At 38.1% G+C, this 19,392-nt stretch overlaps 1 protein-coding gene and 1 pseudogene across 1 annotated transcript; one reads left to right on the forward strand and one right to left on the reverse strand.

Moving 5' to 3' along the window:
- Window positions 1-3,754: 3,754 nt before the first annotated feature.
- On the forward strand, window positions 3,755-12,876 carry LOC113282854 (annotated as a pseudogene).
- A 1,317-nt stretch (window positions 12,877-14,193) lies between these two features.
- LOC113282855 (cleavage and polyadenylation specificity factor subunit 6-like) lies at window positions 14,194-16,693 on the reverse strand. The gene has a single exon (XM_026531962.1). It carries the CDS (start codon window positions 16,527-16,529, stop codon window positions 14,472-14,474), a length of 2,058 nt encoding a protein of 685 aa, XP_026387747.1. The 5' UTR covers window positions 16,530-16,693; the 3' UTR covers window positions 14,194-14,471.
- Window positions 16,694-19,392: the final 2,699 nt, after the last annotated feature.

Below are 19,392 nucleotides of genomic sequence, written 5' to 3' on the forward strand. Positions count from 1 at the left end.
AAAATTTTAGGCTTAGGTTCGCGTTTGGTTTCGTTTTCCTAAGGCGGGCAAGAAGGAAACGGTGATGAAATCCGAGTCCTTATCTTGTTTAGGCCAGGCCTTGCCCTTTACTAGGAAAATAAAGACAGTCCGGTTCGTCCTCAAACAATTATCACCTTAAGGCAGACAGTAACCCGCTTGCAGGAGATTCGCGGGTGTTTCGATTGGACTTACCTCCCGTACCAGATGGGCGATGAACCGTTGTCGTCGACTCGGGCCACGACTCCTATGACGTGTGCGAACCCGAGGGGCCGAGACGATATAGTAATCGTCGTCCTTCCCTGCAAACAGTTTGTATTTAATTTTTTTTTTTTAATTTATAACCCTTCCGTAGGGTTTTAAAAATAATGTCCAAAGTCCAGAATAAAGTCCAAATAAAAAGTCCAAAATTACAAAAATTATGAAAAATAAAGCCTATTTACAAATTCTAAAAATAAATAAATAAAAGCTATATACAAAAAAAAAAATAATAATAAAAATTAAATCCTAAAAAAAAATTATGTCTTTTTCTTCTTCTCTTTTAGCTTTTAACTTTTAGCTTTAAGCTTTTTGTTCCCAAGTCCTTAGTATTCCACTTCGAACCTGTAAATCAAAGACACAAAAAGAAACGTAAAAAGGAACAAATAATAGTAAAAAAATAAAATAAAATAATAAACCTAAAAACAAATCTATATACAAGTCCCCGGCAGCGGCGCCATTTTGTTGTAATATTAAGATTGCGGTAAATACGGATTCGTTGCTCGGACTTGAATAGATTTAAAAACAAAAATATGTACAAAATTGTCACAAGATCAAGAGGAACCAGGACTCAGGATTCCAATGTGTTTCATATTCAAGTGGCTCAGAAAATAATCCTAGGCGATTATAGCTCAAAATAAAACAAGTATTAACTCTATCTTTGCCAAATTAGATTCCATAAAATATTACTTGTATATTATAAGCATGGCACATCAAGAATCCCTAGGACTAAGCATGTTCCATCAAACAAAATCACAAGTAATTAATTGAAATCATAAATCAATTAAAATCGGTGCAAAAAGTGAATTAAGAATTATTTAAATAACCACATGGCTGAAAAACAACTTCCTCCATCATCCCAGTATTGGGGTTTAGCTACTCATGATAATCATGTTCTCAAAATACATACTTGATGCTCAAAATATGATTAAAAGAGTGGAAAATATAATACAGTGAAACTACGACCCTCTTTAAGCGTCCATAAAAGAACGATACCTTATTGATGCTGTTGATAAGCGACGCTGGTATTCTGCTGTTGAAGAACGACGCAGGTCTACTGCTGCTAGCACTGTTGAAGAACGACGGTCCTGGAGGGTCCGTTCTTCGTCTTCTTCTTCCTCCTCGAGCAGCAGCAGGAAGCTTTCCTGCAGCTTCCTGTTCTTCGTCTTCCAGCCTCTCTGCTGCGTCTCTGTGGTCTCTAAACTTCCCCAAACTTCTTGATAACCCTTCCTAAGACTTTAAACAGCCTTTATATACACAATAAGTCGATTAAATCTTCCCCAGTATTTTCGTTTATCTCCTCAGCAAGTTCCGTGTTTATTTCTCTGCCAAACTCTCTTACGCAATATTCAGCAGTCCAAACCCTCCTAAAATATCTCCAATTGAGCGTATAGTAATTCCAGAGGATATATATTCCTTTTCCACGCGTATAAGTCTTCCACAAATCTCTCAAAAATATTTGAACCCTAAACAGAGAGTTCGTGTCCTGTTGAACTTTGGTTGATTCTTCCGACTTGTCCAGCCCAATTGGCTGGGTCTAATTTGTTGTACTGATCTTGTTATAGTCTAGGAAGTCAAGTCCAGTGAAAATCCGGGCATTAATCTCCTTAAAACTCGCTTGAAATCGAACACAAAAAGTGCCAGACGTGACGCTTCTTTTTCCCGCCAAAATTCAATATTTGAATTTGAGAAGGATGTCCCCCTAACCAGTCCCGGTCTCCCTTTAACAGATGCCTGGAAATGGGTCACCCCTTAGTAATTAGGTTGCCCCTTATCCAATGTGAGAGTCCGTATAGTAGTTTTCTCCCACGAGCGCAAAAACCACTTTTTAGCCAATTTCGCCGCAAAAGCTTATTTCTCCAAAAACACCTACAAAGACATAAAATAACCAAATAAGTACACAATCGAGCACTAACAATATAAACAATTGGGACAAATTAGACACATAAATGCGTCTATCAACCAACATAATGATCCTCGACAATATGTATATAGACTTAATATATGAACCTTTATTCAATTAGTATATATATAGACACAAGGTCCGTGAACCTGATTGTTAAGCAGAGTACTTGGACAATCTCAAAAATCTATATCAAAGATCAATCTAGTCATATCCAAGTAATTCAATCGGAAATCTGCCAAGTGATTAAACTTGTTATCTATCTTTCAATATACAAATTATATAAGAAACAAGTCTTCTAATCGATTACTTTTAAGTGGACGTATCTACTTAGATTGAATACGTACAAATCTGTGTAAATCCAATTATAAAGATAAAACAGTATAATGCAGAAAAGGAAAAACACAAGACACCAATTTTTTTGAACACCACATTGTATTAAGCCGCTACAGACACTAGCCTCAAACAGGAATTTAGTTGAGACCGAATCCACCCTCCAAGCGATTCAGTTGCAGTGGCGCTCCTTACGTCTCTTGAACCTCGCAAGGTTCAACACACTTGATTCCCTTAGATGACGTCCTTTACAGTCCAAGAGTTGCTTCAGCCGAAGTGAAGACTTTTGATACCAAACTGCCTCTAACAGATAAGCCTATTTGATTTATGTTTAGATCAAAGATCAAGGTGTGAAAATCTATTTGCAATAGGAAACTAAGAGCAGTCTAGATTCTTAACCACCCCTCAAGAAAAATCGTCGAAAGATCAACTAAGATCAGTATTTAGATATTTATCTCGAGGAATCACAAAGTCTGAGATGAAGAAAATTTTGCGATTACTATCTATCTTGCCTGAAATAGATTACGAGAACCTCGATAACAGAAAAGTAAGATCAAGATTCACGAAGTATCAAGGTAAAGATAGTCGGACTTGGATTCACGAATCCCTAAGCGAAGTCTTTTAGTCGTAGACCTAAAAGGTTAATAGAGGACGACTCTAGAATCAACTACGACAAAAAGTGTCAGGGATTGAATTTCCCAGTTGACAGAGATGCTCTATTTATATTTTTCAAATCCAGGATTAGCTTAAATTCAAGCTAAGATAACCTGAGAATCAAGAAAACAAATTATGTCTTCAAACTACAATAGAAGACTATACACATAGGTTCGGTTACAGAACCGTGTATGATGACTGTTCAGTTTGGAAAGTTATAGTCTTGATCACCTAACATTGTCTTGTCGTGTTAGCCTACCGACGAGCCTAATGAAGAACCAACCAAGAAAGTCAAAGCAGATGGCAGAGGTGCTCAAGCATGTATGTCAAATTCTACAATATTGCGCCATCGAAAACTCGAACCTTGAAGCTCCTAAAGCACATGAAACCTTTGCAGAACGGAATGACCCAACTAGGTACCCATTATTATTTTGTACAGGAAAAACCAATAATTAACTAATGATTAGATGCAAATTTTATCTTTTAAAATTAGAAAATCAACAATTGAGTGGGCCCAAATTTTTTGCGTTGGTAGCTTTTAAAAGTTGCCCAACATAGAAGTGCTTCTACAAGTCGGTTACAAAGTGATTTCGGTGGAAAAGGATCAACCCCAAACGGACCCGTCTTCTCATCAAATTTCGAGCGAGTTCATCGGAAACTAAAACCAAACAGGAGACTGAGTGGGAAATAGTCTCTCTGCAGTCTGCACACGAAATGGCTCCTCCTCCCAAGGTTCTCATGGTGAGTATTCTTCCTCCACCGATCTTTCTTTCTCTAGGTTCTGTATTCTTCTTTACGATTAATCTTTGATGTTGTTGCTATATCAGGTTGCTGAGAAACCTAGTATAGCTCTTTCAATTGCTTCAGCACTTTCTGGTGGCCGAGTAAGTTCCTTTCTACTACATCTTTTGATTTCAATTTACAAAAAATAAAAATAAATTAGGGTTATCACGATATTCAAAGTTTCTGGATGGAGTTTGGAACGATTTATGGCCAGTTTTGTTTAGATTGAGTTATTTTTAGGATTTGTGATTGTAGTCTGGGTTGGGCGGGAGTCTCAACAGCTGCCTGGTTATTCTTAGGCATTGGGTCTGAGCAGCCGCATTGCTACCTGTAATTGCTTAATTTTCAGATGGGAAAATTGCCAAACACTGGACACTTCTTAGTAATTCATGTAATCGTAGAGTTAAGTTGAAATCAATGTAGTTCAACACTTAAATTTTGTTGAAAATGTAATCTAAAAACTTCTCAATGTCGAGTTGAACTTCCTATAGTCAATTTTAGACTCTAGATTAACCTAGTTTAAGATAAATGTTATAGTAAGCTTCTGTTTATACACTTCAATATTTAGTTGATTTCTTTTTCAGTTTCTTTTTTCCTTTTCTCGTGGATTGTCTTTATTCTCTATACGTGGTTTAAAATAACTACGTAATGACTTATTGGATGGGAGCCTTGAGTGTCATACGGCTGAAAGTGCCCCTTGTCCAATCTTGTTGAGGATGCTCTGCAACATTGTCTGACTACATGCCAATATCTGAATTGTTTCTCATTTGAAGTAGTCAACATTTCTTGTTGTAGTATTTGTTACATGTTGATACCGTCCGTGAATTATAATGTGTATCATATTAATGCTATAGATGTCAACGCGGAGAGGTAGTACCGATGTCCATGAATTTGATGGAACATTTCAAGGATCTCATGTGCAATATAAAGTGACTTCTGTCATTGGACATGTTTTCAGGTATCTGGTCTCCTTGTGTCACTAATGTGGGTTAATACCAAGTGATCCAACTAAACTATGTGATTTCGTGAAATTACTTTGAGTCTCCCCCACAAATTTTTGCCATCCATATTTCATTGAAGTGTTGTTTTCTTGGTCATCCTTGTGATGATTTGTCTGGCTTGAGTTTCAAAAAAATTGGATGAGTGTTATCATGCCACGGATGGATTTGTTCCTAACCAGACATCTAGACTCACATCAGTTGAAAAACACGCATTGTAAGTGTTCATGCAAAGTCATAATGAGAATGCTTTCATTCAATTGTAGTAATTTGGATTGATAGATAGCAATGCTTTCCATTTTCAGTTGACTTCAAGGAAATGAACCATATATGATCAAATTTGTTAGATGATTTTGATAATAGTTTAAGTTAGCATTTTGCTAGCTATAGGCATTAGACCTTTAAAAGTCATATAGTAAACATGATTAACTCGTGCAAAGAGAAGGTATGCCAGTATAGCACTAATGGATTGGAGTGAGAGGCATATGCATATTTTGCACTTTGTTAACTTTTCATCTCTAGCATTTATCAGAATGTCTGAATGTGAGTCTAAGTGATTACGAAGAATTTGTTGCTGGACGGTGGTAATTTTTTTTTGGTGTAAAAATATATGTTACAGACATGCATTTTATTGAGAAAATAAAGTTCTGAAATTGTATTTTCCCCCTATCTTAGTGTTGATTTTCCACCAAAATATCAAGACTGGGCAGTCACTGATCCTCTAGATCTCTTCAGGGCTCCAATTTTAAAGTCAGAATCAAACCCCAGGGTTAGGATCTTAGCTTATTTATTATGAATTCCAAACCCAGATTATATTCTTTTGGTTTTTATAAATTCAATGTAATTATTGTTTTATTGCGTGTCCTGACATTTCTCTTGATGAAAGGCTCATATACGTAGGCATTTAAGTCAAGAAGCTCGTGGGTGTGGGCATCTTGTACTATGGTTGGATTGTGATCGCGAGGGGGAGAACATTTGCTTTGAAGGTAATTTTTCTTCTTCTTTTTTTTAGAAGTTATATGGCTATGGAATGTAAGTCTCACCACTGAGCAAGGATACAGATATGTATGGGATTTGAAGTATCATGTAGTTTGTGTTTCTAGTTAGGGTAGTAGGTAATATGTGTCTATGGTGTTTCACCACTGTTATACCATTTTAAGTAGTGCACTTACCAATTGTTAACAAAATCATTGTCACACGAATCCATGAGTTTCGACTACCACAAGATAGAATGGCTCTGATACCAATTGATAAGTGCAAAATTTATCAAAGTAGGAATACAGTGAATTTAGAAGTATAAATCAGAGAGAAGGGATGAATTCAGGATGAGAAGGAGAGAATAGCTCGCATCAGAGAGAGAAACACCATTCACATGCATGCTCAATAACTTCGTATACCCCTAGAATGCATGTGTGTATATATATATACATATGGGAATGGGAATGGAAGCCATTAGAGTGGAGTTCGTGAAGACAGAAGAGCAGACTGTCTAATGAATGCGATTGCATGCTTTCATATTTTGTTTGTCTGTGCATTATATCAATCGAATGACCCACAAAAGGTTATTTAGATCATCGTGTAAAAGTTTGTTGCCCACAACAATATTGGAAACTCAGTTTGGTTTGAGTTTTGTCGACCATAGTACATCAATACTGTACATGTGTTGATGTGTTGTACAACATTCTTCAACTACAATTACAAGTTCCTTTAATCGTGCTTATTAGACAGTCTGCTCTTCTGTCTTCACTCGCTAACTACCGTATACTAGCCATGTATTCCTACTGTATCAAATATCCTTACCACACCCTCACCACATCATACCTATCAGAAACCAGGGGTAGGATCACACACAGATTATTTTATGTTCATATTGCTAGGCACTTAGTATGAAAAATTAAAAAATGACAAAATTGTGGGGATAAGCTTCAATTACACACTAAATCAAGCAAAGATATCTTGTTAGCTTGTTTTCTTGCAATCGGGTTCTATGGGAAAGTTTGGAACATATTCTGAAAGTCTGTAACATGCTTATGCTATTATAAATTGTCTTAAATGGTTGATTTACCCTGACTCCTGAAATCACATTGTATGATGTTCTGAGATGTACTATTTAAAAGAAACTACTCAGGTGTGAGCCGTGCTTAGATAAACTTTAGGAAGATGAGTTAACACATTATTGCAGATTATTGCAATTTCCTTTCTTAAACTTATGTCTCAACCATTTCTGGTGAAAAAAATGTTTTGATAATATTGAACATCTTGTTGAACTGTTCAGTTATGGAGTGTACTGGATTTCATGGAAAAGAGGCTGGGAGAAAAGTTCATTGTGCTCGGTTTTCTTCTGTTACTGAGAAAGACATACTGAAGGCATTGGACAACCTTGTTGAACCTAATAGAGATGAATCACTGGCTGTAGATGCACGACAAGAGATAGATTTGAAAGTTGGAGTAGCATTTACACGGTTTCAGACTGGTTACTTTCAAGGAAAATATGGGAATCTAGACTCGAGAGTCATTTCGTATGTTCTTACTTCCCTTGCTATCTGTCTATTCTCTTTCTTTCGCTAACTCATCCCCAGCTACTCTCGGTGTTATGTTAGACACTTGTAGAAATGGAAATAAACACATAGACAATCACTTTTTATTGCTGCTTCTTGTTTCAGTTATGGGCCATGTCAAACTCCTACTCTGGGATTCTGCGTACAACGTTATTTACAAATTACGGCTTTTAAGCCGGAAAAGTTTTGGGTGTTGCATCCTTACCTATCAAAGGGAGGCTGCGAACTTCAACTTGATTGGGATCGCAACAAGTTGTTTGACTATGATGTGAGTCTTCCTTTAGCTGGATATTTGGTTTTCCTCGCATTTGAGTTGATCATATTTAAGGTTTGCTTATGTTTTCATCTTTTGATATAACAGGTTGCCGTAATGTTTCAAAAGTTGGTAATGGAAGATGGAACTCTAGAAGTAACTCATATTTCTTCGAAGGAAGAGTCCAAAAGTCGTCCCCAAGGTCTCAACACAGTAAATATGCTTAAGGTCATAAATTGGGAAACCTTTATTTTATCCTTTTAGATATTAAGTGTTAAAAAGCCTTTCATCTCACTCAAACAAGTAGAGCCTGTGATTTTCTCTGTCACCTTATTCTTTTGACTTTTGTCATTCAAGTATGGACCAGTTAGGATAATATCGAAACACACACGAAAGATTATGCTAAGCACAAGATCAACTACCCAGCTCCCATAAGTACTCAAATTGTATCTCTTACCACCTGTGAAACTGAAAGAATTTGGTTTAAAAGAATGTAACTCTCTTCCCTGTTCTTAAAGACCCGTGTCTAGCTTTAATCTCCCCCCAAGTCATTTAATACTACTAACTAGAACTTCTTAAGTTAGAATTGATGTTTACAGTAGCACTTTCTCTTGTTATTTGTAAATTTTGTGTCTCTTAATACTTGAATAATGATAGTCATTAAGAAGCCTAATTATGGTATGTTTTTTTCTTAAAGGTTGCTTCAAGCGCACATGGTTATGGACCCCAAATGACGATGCAACTAGCAGAGCGTTTGTATACACAAGGATTTATCAGGTTTCTCCTCGCGCCCTCCCTCCTGTTTATGAGCATGCTACAGTTTTTATTGTATATAAGGCTGCCGGAGTTTATGAAAACACCACTTCAAAAATTTGCGACCAATATACCCTTGAATCATGTTTTCTTTTACCAGAAAATTTTAATATGGAAACGATGGAACTTAAAGACAAGCTGTGTCACAAATTTTTCTGTATTCGAAATATTGCCTTTTTGTGTTTCTTATTGTCAAAGGTTTTGCTGTTAGGATAGCACTTTAGCTGTGCATACTTTATAAATTTGTGGAGCTATGACGTTCAATCTTCACTGTTCTTTCCCATAGGTAAAACCAGTTAATCGGCGCATTTATCATTTCTTAACTATTTTTTCAGAATATATTCATAACTTTTTAAGAGTTCTTGGGTTCATGATGGTGCTCGCCAAGCCTAAATCCAATCTATACATTCCAAGTCTATACTGTTGTGGTAGTTTATACCAAAACATTCTTACCTGATGTTAGTCGTTTCTTGGGAAGGTGCAAAAGATATTTTTATGCTAACATGTGACTCTTATATGATTCATTTTGCTCAACATCTTGGTTTATGTATAGTATATGAAATCCTAGTTTACTTCGTATGTTTCATGCTTACACCATGGTTGTAACTGGTCCAAGAATGTATGAGGATTTAACTGTGAGGCCTATACTTTTATATATGTATGTAACATGTTCGAATTCTCCATTTCATCCCTTTTTTTCCCCTTCCTTATGTCTTTTTTATCTAATAATCTTATTGTTTATGAAGTTATCCGCATACAGAGAGCACTGCATACCCTGCCTCATTTGACTTTAAAAGCACCCTTGGAGCACAACTTCATAATCCAACATGGGGAGGCTATGAGGATATGGCTTTCATAAACCGAAATCGGGAACTGATGCAGGTGATCATCCTCCCATTACTCCAATGCGTGCAGCAACTGAGGATATGTTAGGCAATGATGCTTGGAGATTATACCAGTATATCTGTCAACATTTCATCGGGACTGTAAGTCCTGATTGCAAACATGTGAGGTAATACCTTTAGTCTTTAGTCGTTTCTGCTGCTACAAGTGCCCCTGTTTCACTAATTTGATAAGACTATATATGTAGTTGACTTTTGGCGTTAAAGTTGTTATTGCATTGTACTAGTTTCTACCTTATGACAGTTGACAGGGATGGAGCCAAGACTTACATGCTATGGTGGGGGATCTTTTTTCTTCTGAAATCATGTCCCTGACCTAGTGCTTCCTACTCTATATTGTAAAAGAATCAATATGCTGTACTAGTAGATTTCAGACATTAATTCTCATCAGGACATGATTTCTTTCTACCAATTTTCAATTTTCTGTCTTCAAGGACACTCTTCATAGTATAAAGATCTTTTTTGTCTTACAAACTGTGTAAGTCCTGACACATCTTTGGACCTACAAAAACAAAAATGTGGAACAAGTTGATCTCAGATTCTCGAATACCTCGAAATTTGGAGGTTTTTTTTATATCCATAACATTCTGTCTTTGTGATTAATGCAGAACAAAAGTAGAACTATCTTCTGGTGGGGAATTGTTCTACTGTGTAGGTCAGAAGGTTACAGTGAAAGGGTTTACATCTATTATGCCTTGGCTGGCAGTAAGCGAAAACAATATTCCTCAGTTTACAAAAGGAGAGAAAGTAAATATTATGAAAGTTGAACTATATGAGGTACTTCTTTAAAACTTTTACTTAAAATTTGAGCAATTCTGTAGGGTTAGTTTCTTGAAACTACAGACACTCTGTTACCTGTTGGTTAGTGGATTGATGTGATTACCCACTATGCTGATCACGCACAAATATTTGTTTATAAAGATTTTCTATTTCCATTGAATTCTTTCTGATATGGAACATCTCAAATCTCAGGGTAATACCTCACCTCCAGACTACCTCAGTGAGAGTGAGCTGATATCCCTAATGGAGAAACATGGGATTGGAACAGACGCATCTATTTCTGTACATATTAATAATATATGTGAGCGCAATTTCGTGCAGGTTCGAAATTCCTCCTTATATATATTGTTCACGCTCTTTGTACTCGAATTTAACAAGCCATAACATCAAAAGGAGATCATACTCTTGCATGTCTCTTAACCTTGTAAATTCATGGAATTAAAAGTTAATATGAATTATAATTTTTCGTTGATGTATGGTTTGCATCTTAATTGCAGGTTAATGCTGGAAGGAGGCTGGTCCCAACGGCCCTTGGGATCACTCTTATAAAAGGATATCAGTGCATTGATCCTGACCTTTGTTTACCAGATATCCGCAGTTTTATCGAACAACAGATTACCCTCACTGCCAAGGGTCAAGCGGATCATTCTATTGTTGTGCAACATGTATTACAACAATTTAAGCAAAAGTTCTCGTATTTTGTTAAGCAGGTAATGAAATACTGTGAACCTTTGCAGTATATTTGATTTTCTCCCGTGAAAGATTTATGTTGTAGGTTTTCTGCTTCTGTTAAACATTTTATGTATCTTTACTGTAGATTGATAACATGGACGCTTTATTTGAAGCTCAATTCTCACCACTAGCAGATTCAGGGCGTTCACTCAGCAAGTGTGGCAAATGTGCTAGATACATGAAATACATCTCCATCCAGCCTGCCCGTTTATACTGTGGGACATGCGAAGATGTCTACTATCTTCCACAAAAAGGCACAATTAAGGTACATAGTGCTATATTCTTTCATTGCTGGTATATGTGTAATCCGTTGATAAAACTGCAGTCTAGGTTTTCTTAATATGGTCACATAATAACATGACTATCAGACTACACTGGAAATTTCCTACCTCTTCCTTACCTTCCCCCTATTTCTCAGTATATTTGGTACATTACATGAAAATACCCTTAAATGTAGAAAAGTTGGAGATTGAAAAAAAACAAAAAAAAAACAACAGAGTTACATGGTTAATAAAAGGGGTGAACTTGAAGCATATATTGCAGATAGGTCCTAGACATGGAGGATTAAAAGCGGGTTTTCTGTTATCTGAAATCACCTAATCTCTAATTAGTGTTAGGATGATGTTAATATTGGTCATCATTACTTTAATTTTTCGGGAATCTGTCAGTCTACTGTCCATGGAGACTTATTTCTCTTGGCTTTGGCCACATTGTAGCCAAGAGCAACTGCCATGGTCTCTCATTTTTCTCAAACTAGTAGATAGCCAAGGCTTGGCTAGTGGAAACAATCTTGTTATTGCATTCATAATCTAATCTAGTTTTCGAGTTGTATTCTGATGAAATAATTGATGCTTCTGTAGCTTTATAAAGAAATTGTATGCCCTCTGGACAATTTTGAGCTATTACTCTTCTCGCTGGTGGGTCCAGAAGCCAAGTCGTTTCCTCTATGTCCTTATTGCTATAACAATCCTCCATTTGAAGGTATCGAGACACTTTTTGGTGCTCAGAAGCAAGGAAGTTCAGGGAAGTTGGGTAAGGGAGCTGGAATGCCGTGCTTCCTCTGTCCGCATCCCACATGCAAACATTCTCTCATTGCCCAGGGAGTTTGTGCATGCCCAGAGTGTAACGGAACCCTAGTTCTTGATCCAGTTAGCGCTCCCAAGTGGAGACTCTACTGTAATATGTGCAACTGCCTAGTCTTCCTTCCTGAAGGAGCCCATCGGATCTCAACCACTCGCGATCGATGCCAAGAATGTGATTCTACAATTATAGAAGTGGATTTCAACAAAAAGACGACACCTTTAAGCGATGGAGCTACTTTGCACGTTGGATGTATTCTTTGTGATGAGCTGTTGCATTCACTAATTGAAATGAAGCATGGGAGGTCATTTTTCAAAGGTAGTGGCAGAGGCAGAGGGAGGGGGAGGGGGAGAGGAGGCAGAGGGATAGGGGAAGATCCCAAGATGAGTTTCCGAGATTTTTGAGATTGATTAATGATTTAGTATATTTTATTTTTTGGCGCTAAGCATCAATTGCGGAGAGAATGCTGTGTCTTGGACCTGTAAACAAATGATTTCCATGAAGTTTTTGGGAGCTAACATCAGAGGGCTAAGAAAAATCTGTGGACTTATCATTAGTGGGGATTAATCATGGGAGTCGTTATCAAATTAGTTTTTGTGAGGTATCCAACATTTCTAAAATCAGTGAGAGAAGTGTTTTGAGGTATATACGAGCTTTCAAGCATATTTACTATAGGCTTCAGCAGAACGACCAGCAACAGCTAGAGGGCATCAAGATTAAACTTGTTTAATCAGCACTCTCTTTTACTTTGATTATGTTCTCTTCCATGTCACTGTATATATTTTTCACTTACGTTCCTAAAATCGGTGACCAACACAATGACAATCTCTAGCAATCCCAAGTTGGTGAGTTGCTATCACATTACATGCCAGGCTCCAAGTTTTACAAGATCGGAAGCTTTTGGAAGCTTTTGATTTGCATTACTTAAGGCCATGAAGTGTTGTACATGTTTCATTGTAACGTAGTGCAGGCAGTTCTTTTACAAAATCACCAACTGCCTGCGGGAAAGTCATCTTCAAAGAAAGCCCTGCATTATCTTCATTCTAACTAGGATTAAGATATATCGCACCAGGCACCGCTTTGTATGGTATTTGAGATGACTCGTCAACCTGTAATAAGTTTCTGCTAAGGGATTCAGAAGATATATTGCTAGCCCCCTATTTTCCCGTATCTTTCGAGTATTAGAGTTAGCAGAAGCTACATCTGGGAAATTATTAGCCTGCGCTTAAAATTTATTGCCAAGAAGTTTCATACAGCTATACCCAAGTGTTATAGACATCACCACAGTATGCAACTAAGCAATCTTAATTCAAATCAGACAATTTAATCTACGCAGACCATATGGCTCAATCCACATTTATTTGTCACACATAAATCTAAATCAATATACCATGATGCAACGCGTGTACCCAGTTCAAAAGTGTAAAACTCTTTCTGGCAAAAAAAAAAAAAAGAAGAGGAGAACTTACTGACTTGTAGATAAGAGCAAACATACTTCAAGCCAGTTTATGTAGCTGGGAGAGTTTACTATCAATGAATGCAGAACTGTTGTTAATATACAAACTAGACCTTCTCTGAATAACAGCCAGAGGGATAACAGACCAACAGGCAACAAATGGGATATACATAGTACATCCAACACATGGCAGTCATCAGCTAGGTGATTTATCAATTCTAGGTATATATGCCTACATGTAATACTAGGACCCTGACTAACCATAAGTTTACATAGAGATATAACAGAAGTGGTGTACCATTTTACATTCAGAGTTCTAGCAAAAAGACCAGTTATCACTGCCTTACAGTCACCTAGGATTACAGTTAAGGAAGCTTCAGATCTTGTGCCCAGATATCTTGCCCATGTGATTGCTGCATGAAGATCGGTTTTCACCTTGCTCTGCATCTAGAGCAGAACCTGCAGAACCTGGGATTTTTCCGGCACTATAGAAGTTTCCTGCAATGTCATAAAGACCAAAGACCAATACATAAACTACATTGCTTTCAGAATAGCACTTTACTATGATACCCTGGGATTGTTCATGTCACTGTATATTTCCTTCAACAGATTCAAAGATACAACTTACTGATTCGTACATAAAAACAAACACTTCACAGGTGAAAGCATCAATGAAAAATCTAGGGCAATGAAGCCAAATTAAAACTTACTGATCTATATAGATAAGAGAGTTTGCCAACAATTGATATGAGAGTTCGCCAACAACAAATAAGGAACCGGTGTTCCATATAACAAAAAACACAAAGTACCATTTCCCATATAACAGAACTAGAAGTTTGGTTCAACAAAAGAAGAAGAAAAAAAAACACCGAAATAATTCTAAAACACGCCTAACTCATGATTCTAATGCAAATCAGTTAAAAGTCTTAAAGAAGCTTCAATGACTATAGTTACTCTGAGGGTAGCCTCCGCCTTTTCGCATAATCAGCATCCCTTGATCTCGACCGCCTATGCTCCTCATGTGATATCCGTGACTTGCTGTGAGAACTTGATCCTCTTCCCCTGTCCCACTCACCCTCGTGCTCTAAATCACGTTCTCTATATCTATGATGCTCCACGTATCTCTCTTTCTCCTCTCTGTACCGATCCCCCCTATCACGGTCCCTTTCCCTCTCTCTTTCACGGTCTCTTTCCCGATCCCTGTCTCGTTCTCTTCCCATATCTCTATCATCACGATGCCTCCTTTCTGGCCAATCATGATCATGACCCACATCTTTTTCCCTTGGCATTTCCCTCTCAGGTGCTGGTGGCTCTCTATCATCTCTATACCTTCTGTCAGGAGGAGGAGCCCCAGACCAATCTCGCTCAGGAGCTCTTTCTTTCTCCTTCATTGTATTTGGCCAAGCAGCTCTTTCATGACTCCCCTCCCCGTACTGTTCAGACGCAGCTTCCTCCCCATAACTAGAGTCTCCCACTCTGCCAGCAGGTTCTTCACCACCCCATGCAGCCATACTAGGATCTTGCCACATTCCCATGCCAGGACCCTCAACACCAGCTGTGGGCATCATTCCCATCCCATTAGCAGGCATATTTCTAAAGAAAGCAGGGTTTATGTGAGGAGACACTCCAGGTAATCCTACATTACCTACTTGAGGAAATGGTGACATCATTCCTGGAAAAGGTTGTGCAGGGCCACGAGGGAAACCTCCAAAACCACCCATTCCCATAAACGATGGATCAAATCCCTGTCCCATCATTGCTTGAGGATGCATCATTGGTGGAGTTGGCGCAAACCCATTAGCTCCATTCCCCATGATACCTCTACCTCCCATTCCACCCATTCTGTTCCTTATTGGCCCAACTTGTCCTCTTCCCTGAATATTACCTCTTCCTCCCCAATTACCTCGTCCGAAACCACCTCTATTCCCTTCGACGCCTTGGTAGTTTGCACCAGTGGATATGGTGTTGCCTCTACCTGCTCCAGCTCCCGCATCAGCAACTCCTCGTCTTCCTGGAACAACAGCTCCCTGATTCTGGGCTATATTCTGATTCTTATTCAACTGAGCCTCTCCCATCTTCTTAACAGTGAAAGGTGAAGCAAAAGCTACAACACATGGCTTTCCATTAAAGAGATGCCCGTTCATCCCTTCCTTACAAGCTGCTGTGGCAGCAGGATCAAAGAACTCAACCTGGCAATACCCTTTCGACTTACCACTGGCTTTCTCATCAAAGAATTTCACCTCCTTGACAACCCCATACTTACAAAGTTCTGCTTCAAGCTCAGCATCAGTTGTCCACCAATGCAGCTCACCCACATAAAGAATCGTTCCACCATTGACATTTCCAACAGCGTTCATGTTTCCTCCATTAACAGCATTCACCATCGGACCCCCTTGCCTATAAACTTCATTTCCAGCATTCATCATACCAACTCCATGAGGTTGTTGTTGTTGCACTGGCACTAATCCTTGCGACGGCATACTATGCTGAACCATTTGGTTGTTGTCTACTTCCATTTTAACTGGTGCTGCTTCCATCTTCACAGATGTGTGATTCTGACCTAACGAAACTCGCATCCCACCACCACCACCACCACCACCAATTGAACCCATCCCATTATTCTCCCTAAACCCTAAATTCTGATAACTAGGAGGAGGAGCCCCGGAAACACCAGACTCTAAACCACCACCACCAACACCGCCCCCCAAATCCTTTTCAATCTTAACTTGTAACCCACCAACAATACCAGGAATAGAAACCCTATTAGCTGAATAAGAAGACTCTGAAACGGGTTGTTCAATTTTGACCCCGTCTTGCTGTTTAAACCCTGAATCTTCGATTTTAGGATGAAGGGACTGATGAAAACCTTCACCTACATTAACATCATTATAAAGATCTTCATAATCATCATCTTCTTCTTCACCCATGAAAGCTTCATCTGCTACAGCTGAAATAACTTGGTTTCTATCTCCTCCTCCTTCACCGTAACCTCCATCAACTTCATCCATAATTTATATAAATAATACAAAGATTGATTGAATTGATACAATTGATTATGTGAAAGATTTATTCATCAAATAAAAGTTAAAGATTGAATGAGGAAATACGATAAGAGAGACCGAGCTCTGAAAAAGAAAGAAACCCTAGAAAATAATCTGAGAAGAGTTTTGAGACAAGGGGGAAACGAAATCCTTTAATGTGTCACACTGACTAGGATAAATACAGATGTAGACGCTTGGTTTGTTAAGGGCGCCCCCCTTTAACGTGGTGGTACATTAGGACACAAAGGCTTGGCGACATCACCGGCACACGGCGGCTATCTTACTCCGTTCTACTATGTGGCTCTGTAAAAGTTGGACTAAACCCGCACCTGCAGTGCTAGAGGATTTTTAATCTGATAGCATCGTAAAAACAATACTTCCAAAAACACTTGACAAATAACAAGTTAGTTGAATTTGGTTAAATGCTCTTAGTTCAGATGTTACTAGATAAAAAAAATGGTCAAACAACGCGTGCTGAACAGTCGGATGGCAGAATAGTTGGATGTATATATTTTGCGACTTGAGTAAGACTAACGCTGCAAGATTGCTAATAGGGGACACCCGCGTTTCCAACCAGTTCTGGTTCTGGGCCTTCTGGCTACTCGATTGGGGTGTTGGCGAATCATGCTTCATGTCCAATAGTATGTTTGTCTAAGGCCCAAGATCTAACTTCCGTTTCCCAATCGAAGATAACTTCCGAATCGCAGTCCTTCCTGATTCTAGAATTTTAATTGGTTTTTGTGTTTCTCATAATCGTACACTATATATATATGTCTGGGAACAAAGGTATGGTTCTCACGTTCCAATATTCTGCGCACTTGGAATGGGGTTTTTAGACATGGATAACAATGAAGTAACAATGCATGGATACACCACGGAGGAGGATCCTGATGAAATTTTATTTTTCTCAAATAAAGCAGCAGCTAAAGAGGTAAATTATTAATCTCATTAATCTTTGTTTTAAGTTAGTGTTTGTTGTGTGACCACCAAATTTATGCATTTTTCTTTTAATTAATAGATTGAGACCAAAGAAAATTATTTGTTTAGTGAAGATATTAACTTATCGAGTTAAAATTCTGCTTATCCAAGCCCAGGAGATCAGAGAGTTTCATTATTTTATCCAAGTGATTAATTTATTAAATCAAAATTGGGTTGAGGAATCACAAAAACTTTGGGATCTTAATAATGATAATGAAATTAGGTCCCGTACGAAGCATGAGAAAATGTGTTCATAAATTCATGTATGTAGTTCCGTAGGTGAAGGATGCGGAGCTATTTTACGGGATTCCCAGATAGTTCCGATTGCTGCTAGCTCTAGAAGAGTACATAATCTATCAGACAGTGTTTCCGAACTTTATATCACGCTGAATGCTGTGGCACTAGCTGCCAAACTTGCTCTTGATTACCAGGTTTTGTATTTTAAATTGTTTGTCCCTTCTTCTGATTATTTCTACATTGTTGCTATGAGTATTTTTGAACCTTACTCAGGATACGAGATTCCTCCTGGTGAGCATGTAAGAAGTATAGAGCATTTGAAGATGCTATTGCATCCTGAGGATAAGGGAGACATCCAAGATATTCATCGTCTCACTGTTAGTCATTTGAAGACTAATTAATTACATCCTAAAATTAGTCGTGATATTTTAGGATAGGGGTTTCCTAAACCGGCTATAATTCTTGGTGGCCAAGTTTATAACCTATATAAATAGGTAATTAGGCCTTGTAGAATTGTATTGTGTAGAAAACGATTAAGAGATCGGTGAGAGATTTCTTGTATAACTTTTAGGGATAAAGCTAGGAGTTCGTTGTGAGAGCATATTGGTGAGGAACAAGAGACAAGGTTATCGTCTCGGGTAATTGTTGCGGTGTAACCAAGGGTTTGCTGGGATTCACACGACGTTGTAATCGTTTTTCTTCATAGTGGCTTTGAGTTGGTGCGGCTCAAAGTGGACGTAGACAATATATACAAGTTGTATGTATTGGTCGAACCACTATAAATCTTGTGTCTTGTGATTTTATTTATCTTTCTCGTATTATTTTCATAGTTGTTTGTGCTTGGTTTACTTATTATTCATCATAATATCTCAAGATCCGTTATTCCACGGTTGTCAGTGATTCCATAAGAAAATCCTGACAACTGGTATTAGAACTCGGGTTAGAGCTTTAGGGTTTACGTAGTACAATTGGAGTGGGAGTTATGGGTGATAATAACGAAAGTACGGTAGCTAGGGTTAAAGTTTTTAATGGGAAGAACTTTTCGTTTTGGAAGTCTCAGATGGAAGACTACCTATATGAGAAATACCTTGCTGATCCATTGGGTGGAGTTGCGAAAAAGGGAGCACGCAAAAATGATGAATGGATAACTCTTGATCGCAAGTGCGTAGCCGTGATCCGTAGATGTCTAACGGAGGAAGTCCACAATAAAGTACAAGAGGAAACTAGTACGAAGGATATTATGGATAAACTTGAAAAGTTGTATCAAAAGTCATCAGCCTCGGGGAAGATCATGTTGTGTGAACAATTATTTAATCTGAAGATACAAGAAGGCGAAGCGATTTCAGCACATCTTGGGAAGTTTAAATCGATTATTTCTCAGCTTTCAAAAGTTAGTATTACTTTTGATGACGAAGTTCAAGCTTTACGGTTGTTGTCGTCATTACCAAAGAGTTGGGAGACTGCAAGGACAACCATTAGCAATTCCGCAGGGAGCGAGAAGTTGAAGCTTGATGATGTGCAACAAAGATTAACTGCTGAAGAGGAAAGAAGAATAGAACAAGGTTATGTTCTAGTACTTCAAGCTCGACCTTAAGTTTGCAGGAAGAAGATAGAG

This window comes from Papaver somniferum, chromosome 5 (assembly GCF_003573695.1).
Source record: "Papaver somniferum cultivar HN1 chromosome 5, ASM357369v1, whole genome shotgun sequence".
Taxonomy (NCBI): domain Eukaryota; kingdom Viridiplantae; phylum Streptophyta; class Magnoliopsida; order Ranunculales; family Papaveraceae; genus Papaver; species Papaver somniferum.

Coding starts and splice junctions, on each gene's coding strand:
- LOC113282855 (XM_026531962.1), bottom strand. CDS start 16,529: ATGGATGAAGTTGATGGAGGTTACGGTGAAGGAGGAGGAGATAGAAAC.